This window comes from Trachemys scripta, chromosome 2 (assembly GCF_013100865.1).
Source record: "Trachemys scripta elegans isolate TJP31775 chromosome 2, CAS_Tse_1.0, whole genome shotgun sequence".
Classification (NCBI taxonomy): domain Eukaryota; kingdom Metazoa; phylum Chordata; order Testudines; family Emydidae; genus Trachemys; species Trachemys scripta.
The window spans coordinates 156,200,002-156,206,853 of NC_048299.1; the positions used below are offsets into that span (position 1 = coordinate 156,200,002).

At 42.3% G+C, this 6,852-nt stretch overlaps 1 protein-coding gene across 1 annotated transcript in view; it reads left to right on the plus strand.

Moving 5' to 3' along the window:
* LOC117873033 (disintegrin and metalloproteinase domain-containing protein 18-like) overlaps window positions 1-5,796 on the plus strand; it is a 46,225-nt gene extending 40,429 nt beyond the window's left edge. The window contains exons 21-24 of the mRNA XM_034762014.1: window positions 1,522-1,589; window positions 3,330-3,391; window positions 3,948-4,026; window positions 5,741-5,796. Coding sequence (XP_034617905.1) covers window positions 1,522-1,589; window positions 3,330-3,391; window positions 3,948-3,965 — 148 coding nt within the window. The 3' untranslated portion in view covers window positions 3,966-4,026; window positions 5,741-5,796. The remainder of the gene's footprint in view (window positions 1-1,521; window positions 1,590-3,329; window positions 3,392-3,947; window positions 4,027-5,740) is intronic.
* Window positions 5,797-6,852: the final 1,056 nt, after the last annotated feature.

Genomic DNA, 6,852 nt, shown 5'->3' on the forward strand with positions numbered 1-6,852 from the left:
CCCCCCGGGGGGAGACGGGTCATGTCACTGCCCCCCGGGAGAGACCCCCCCTTGTCACTGCCCCCAGGAGAGACCCCCCAATGTCACTGTCCCCATCACTGATCCCCCTGGGAGAGACCTCCCTCACTGTCCCCCATGTCACTCTTCCCCACCCCGAGGAGAGACTCCCATGTCACTGCTCCCCGCCCCCCCGTCCTCCCCTGGCCAGGGAGACACTCCTCATGTTACTGCCCCTGCCAGGGAGAGGCCCCCCCTTGTCAGTGCCCCTCACCCCTCCAGGAAACATGGCTCATGTCACTTCTCCCCTGGGAGAGACCCCCCCAGTCACATCCCCCCAGGAGAGACCCCCCATGTCACTGCCCCCATCACTGACTCCCTGGGAGAGACCTCCCTCACTGTCCCCCATGTCACTCTTCCCCCTACCCAGGAGAGAGAGTCCCCCATGCCAATTCTCCCCCATTCCGGGGAAAAGAGACCTACCTTATATCACTGCCCCCCTCCTTCCGGGGAGAGAGATCCCCATTTCACTGCATGGTCTTCTGGCAACTGCCCCCGCTTCAGGGATAGGACACCCCCCCCCCGGTGTGTCATTCTGTATGGGTGGGTGCTGCGAGAGCTCTTCTGATGTCACTGGCTCCCTGGAGACAGACATCTCCATGCCACTTCACCCCCAGAGACATCAGCTCTGTTCCCATGTCACTGCTCCCTCAAGAGCCACCCTCAGCACTGAGAAGCCTTTTGCTGTACCTCCTACAGCTCCCCTATCCCTGACCCTCCAGGTGAGAGAAGAAGGGAGAGGCTTGGTGGAGAGCCAGACCTCTGAGGTAAATTAATCAGGGAGTTGAATCCTGTGAGTCCCAGGCCCTGGCAGATTTTGTTCTCTCACCCAGTGTTCATCATTATGTGTTCCAGGAAAGATCTTTCGTGTTGCATCTCTCCAAGCAGTGTAGCACAACAGGCCTTAATGGAGGTGACACTGTAGAACTGGGAACAGCGAGACAGGGCATGGTGGGCCAAGAGCCTGCAGAAAAGGGGAGAGCTAGAAATCAGGGCATTGATAAAGCAATTTCACATTTGACACAAATTCAAGGAAGGGAGCAAGGCATTTAGCTAGGTGAAGGGAAAAGTTTTAAGCTTACATTTGAAGAAGAAACTTGATTGGATTGGCTCAGAGGGAGAAAGTGCCAGGTAAACAGGCAGCAAAAATAAAAGCTTAAAACCTTCCCCCAGTTTCGGCGAATGAAGCAGAAAGAGAGGAAGCCAAGATTAGAGGAGTAGTATGCGTTTATATGGGGAATAAGGTGGATGTGGACCCGGAGCAGATTGAAGAGAGAGTCAGTCAAGCATGCCAGACACCAAGATGGCAGTTTTATATTGCATTCAGAAATGGAGAGGAAGCCATGGCTGGTGATTGAGATGGGAGGATGGATAGGAAGGAACAGTTTAGGCAGATAGTGAAGGGTGATGTATGACAGGGGGAATATTAATAAATATAGTTAGTGAAGATTTTTTCTTCCCTAGGTTCTCAACGAACATTTCTGCAAATCATGGTTCCATGGTCAATGCCATCATATCAAAATGGAAATCAGGTATTAGTGCTTATAATTAAGAATAATATGGACTCGTATATAATAATTTTGCTTAGCCGAAGGTACAACTAGAAATCCTTCTGTGCACAAATTCTTGTGGCTTTTATAATTTGTGTACCATCATGAAATATTGTACAGTCAATCATCTTGATATACTGACCTGGATATGGCGAAGAGCTCGAGCATTTAAACTTCTAGATTTAATGGGGAGCTGCAAATCTCTTGTACAACATTTTTTAAAAAGTTTCAGCTTCCAAAATCTTACAGGTATTGGCATGAAATTTACTGGCAGTCTTAGTCTTGTCAAATGCAAAGTAATGCTCAATGAAGGACTAATTTAAATTATTTGCATGTATTGCAGTGTTTTAAATTAATGTAATGTCTCAGGAGAAAGATCCCCGTGGTTCATTGTGAATATCTCATTGAAATCATTTGCTCAGAGTTCAGCTCCGGTCAAAAAAAACAAATAAAGTGTATATAAATAATGGGATAGAAATAATACTGAAAATATTATCCAATTACACAAATTGATAACGCACTCTCACCTGGAATATTGCATTCAGTTCTAGACATCTTGTCTCTGAAAAGTGTTACAGAAATAGAAGAGTTCTCGAGTTGGGCAACAAAACAGTTCAACACATGGAAAAATTTCTGTATGAGGAGAGATTAGGAGAGTTCAGTTGAGAAGGAAGATGAACAAGAGGGGACATGATGATGATGATATGTATAAAATAAGAGCAAGCACAATGAAATATTCAATGGAAATGAAAGGCAACATATGTGTGATTGCTAAAAGGAAATAAAAGTTTTATTGGATAACATAATTTTTATAAGGGATATAAACCCTCCTTATTCAGGGTATAATCCAAACACTAATGAAAGGGAATTAGGAATAAATTTAATTTATGAGCAGGTTATTCCATAATGGTCCACTATACTTCTTGTACCTGCCTTTGATATATCTGGTACAAGCTATTGCTGGAGATAGGATAATAGACTAGACTAGTACTGGTCTGAACCATTATGGCAATTCTTATGTAAATAATTTTCACATAATGTTACTTGTTTTTTAAAGTCTAATCATTTTTATTGATGATTGTATTCAATTATTTTTAAATGGTTTTACAGTCACTTTTATGATAGCTGTACATCATGATATTAGGAACCCTGGTGGGTTTGTGCTCACTTGCACTATCAGTATAATTATTTGGTTCCCATGAAAATAACTTCCTATACTATATCACTTTGTATAGAAATTTTATTGCCACATAAAATATTCTTGTAAATTATATAGTGTATACTGATATGTGATTTTGTCCCCTGTGGTAATTGGAGCAGGATTTCACCTAGTTTATTAATTGTAACTACATATTTTGAATTGTTATATTGTTTTTCCTTTTAACATTTCCTCCTTCTCCTTAGCTGTGGTTGCTTATAGACAAGAAGCTTTTAAAAGGAACATATGATACAGCTTAAGAAAGAAAAGATTGAGTCACTCTGCACAGCACAGAGCTTTGGAAGGGCACAACACAATATGTTTTGGTAGATGTCAAGAGGGGTCAACCCTGGTCTGGTGTATTTTAATCTCAATTGGTCCATTTCTCTTGAGAAACACTTGCAGTGTACTTCTTCATTGAGCACTTTAAATTTATGTTCATGTTTAGTAGATGCAGAATTATTGAGCTATTTAAAATACTGTGTTAGTAAATCTCTTTTTCTCTGTCATTCTGGATGCGTTAGAACCAGGTGTCCTATGTTATTACAATAGAAGAGAGGTCATATACCCTTCACCTGAAGCAACAGTAAGTGACTGACTTTCTTCCTCACCCTTTGGCTGGGTACTGTGTGATCTGCTATTATAAATGTTTCTAATAAATCCTGTCAGGTATTGGATGACTTGTTTTTAACTTCCCTTTGTTTTCCAGTCTTTGGTTATTATTTTTTGTCTGTAAGAGTCCAAACTTATACTTCTCTATCTTGTTGCTTTAGCCTGTTATTCTTATTATTATGCACTGACAATTGATGAGTAGGAAATACCCTCACAGATCCTTGAGTTTCAAGACTTAAGGAGAAGATTGAGAAGCTGACTGGCAAACAGCAAAAGAACTTGGAATCCTCAGAAGGGTTTGTAGCTGTGTACCTTGAAGGCTGATCATTACTGTCACCCCATCTAACTCAACAATTTTCCAATCGGAAAGAAAACATAAAATATTAAATTGTGACTCAAGAAATTGAACTAAAGGGTGGAAAAAAATCATTGCAGCATGCTGAAATAAGTGTGAGTGCTCTTTAATTTTTCGGGAATGTATAATACTTATTTTGGAATTCAAACTTTTTTCTTTTCTTTTTTTTAAATAGAGTTTTTTTACCCAATAATTTCAGGGTGTATACTTACAGCCAAGAGGGGTCTGTTCATTCTAATTTCCCACATATTAAGGTAAGATTTATTGACAGTGTCTTGCAGGTTTAGCTTTTTCAAAATAGACTCGCTGTTAGAAATACTCTCTGGGGATTTTACTTATATTTTTAAGTATTAAAATGACTCTCCTGTTGGAAAGTACCTTAGACTTTTCTTATTTATTGCTAATCCTGGTATGGGCTTCTTCAATGAAAGGTACAAATATCCATTAGAATTACTAAGAGTAAAAATTATTATTTTTAAATTTAGAACTGTATTAAATTAACAGCCTTATCAAGAAAGCATCTGTGGTAAAGGCACTACAACAGAGTTTTAGAGTGGGATTTTCTAAAGCTGTTAGTGTTGACCTAATTTTGTTCCCATTAAAGTTAGTTGGAGTGGAGTGGAGAGCCAATGCTGAACATTTTTGAAACTCATAAAATCAATAACATAATTGTGAAGATCTCAATTATATGTAAAATCAAAAGAAAAACATAGATGTAAAAGAAATATGGGTTTCTTACAATCCTGAGCATTTCACTATAGATAATATTAGCTTATTATCCATAAACTGTTCTCCCCAGATCCCCAAAGTCGGATTTAATCTGCAGTTAATGGCAATGGCAGATGCTAGTTTCAGAAGAGTAATGCACCCTAAGCTTTTCTCTTTAATATTATCGACAGGCTAACAGTACCTTCTCAAAGTACTTGCTCATAGTATTAGAATATTGGAGAGGAAGGCTGGTCCAATGATTAGGGTGCTAGTCTAGGACTTGGCAGACCCGGTTTCAAGTCTCTCCTCAGCACAGGCTTCATGTGTGGCTTTTGGCAGGTTACTTAGTCTCTCTGTGCCTCAATTCTCCATCTGTAAAATGAGGATAATAGAACTTCCTTACCTCATGAGTGTAAGGTGACCAGATAGCAAGTGTGAAAAATCGGGATGGGAGTGGGGGATAATAGGCGCCTATATAAAACAAAGCCCCAAATATCGGGACTGTCCCTATAAAATCGGGACATCTGGTCACCCTACATGAGTGTCATGAAGATAAATACATTGAGATGCTCAGATACTGTGGTGATGGAGGCCATACAAGTACCTAAGATAAATAGATAATGGTTCCCGAAGAGTGAAGTTCAGTAGAGGGAACAGTACTGGGTTTACAGTGACACCGTGGCGTCAGGCCCACACTCAGAAGGGGCCCTGGTGCCTGGACTGCGGCCCTGCCCCTGACTCAGCCTGTGCTCTGCCCCTAGGCTCTGCTCCTACTCAGCCTCTTCCCCCTGAGGCCCCTCCCACTGCTTGTTCTTCTCCACCCCTCCTCTACCCACTGCTTGCCCCTCTCTGCCCCCCCTCTTTTCTGCTCCCTCCCCTCTGTGTGTGAGTGGTGGGCGGGGCCTTGAGGGAAGATGCAGAGCAGGGCCGGGGCCTTGGAGCAGAGCATGGGCCAAGTGCGGGGTGGGGTCCACAAAAGTTTAATTTGGCCCTGGGAGGGGTACAAAGACAGAAAAGTTGATCATTTGGAATTTTCCAGTTCACTCATATCTACTCACGTTTACAGATGGTGGGCCCTTTGTCCCCATATACTTTTCATTGGGAGCATATCCTTTAAAGTTAGAGTGACAACATAACCTAAATAATTATGGATGTGCACTGCCTCAGCATTTCAATACTAAAATGATTTCCAGCTCTTGGGTGGTGAACTCCCCTTACTGATAAGTAAGCCATTAATTTTTCTTAAATTATTTTTTCTAGCGTGATTGTTTCTACAAAGGCTATATTGCAGGTTTTCCAAATTCAGTTGTGACACTCAGCACCTGTTCTGGACTTAGGTAATGACATCACTTTTATTTAAATACAGAAATTAAATAATTCAGAAGGTTTTTTTGCATTTACAGTATCTGTTGCCTTTCAGACTGACTGTGGTTTCATTCAAACTATGTTACAGCTTCACATAATTTTGGCTTTTTCAGAGGGATACTGCAGTTAAAGAATGTCAGCTATGGAATTGAACCTTTGGACTCTACACCTGGATTTCAGCATCTAGTTTATCAAATATGGAATGAAAACATAGAGAGTCTGCTTTTTGTAGAAAATGATTCTGTTATATGGAGTGAAGGGATGACACGAAAGCTGGATACAGGAATAAAAGTAGGTGCTGGTTGGTTTGCTTTGCTGAGAAAATGTTTAATATGTTAATACATGGGTCGGCAACGTTCGGCACGCGGCTCGCCAGGGTAAGCACCCTGGTGGGCCGGGTCAGTTTATTTACCTGCTGACGCGGCAGGTTCGGCCGATCGCGGCCCCCACTGGCCGCGGTTCGCCGTCCTGGCCAATGGGGGCAGCGGGAAGCAGCACGGGCAAGGGATGTGCTGGTCGCGGCTTTCCGCTGCCCCCATTGGCCCGGGACGGCGAACCGCGGCCAGTGGTGGCCACGATCGGCCGAATCTGCTGCGTCAGCAGGTAAATAAACTGGCCCGGCCCGCCAGGGTGCTTACCCTGGTGAGCCGCGTGCATAAACGTTGCCGACCCCTGTGTTAGTATCTGATCTACTTTAAAATTACTACACTAAGTATTTTTACCCAAATTCTTTTCTCAGTTACACTTGTACATCCTCAATAAAGTTTGTGGGGTTGCGTGGATGTTACTGAGGGCAGAATTTGTCCGTTTGTGTTTTGTCTGAAAGATAGGGCAGAGCCACTGCACTGTGGTAATTGTGGTTTATTCAGTATGTCTGATACTCAGACACTGGACAACTCAGTTGTGGTAAGAACAATCTTTTACCTCTTCTGGTTGGGTATCGTGATAACACACATTATCTTCCTGGACCGTGGATTGAAGCATAGGGCAAGTAGAAGCCGTTACTT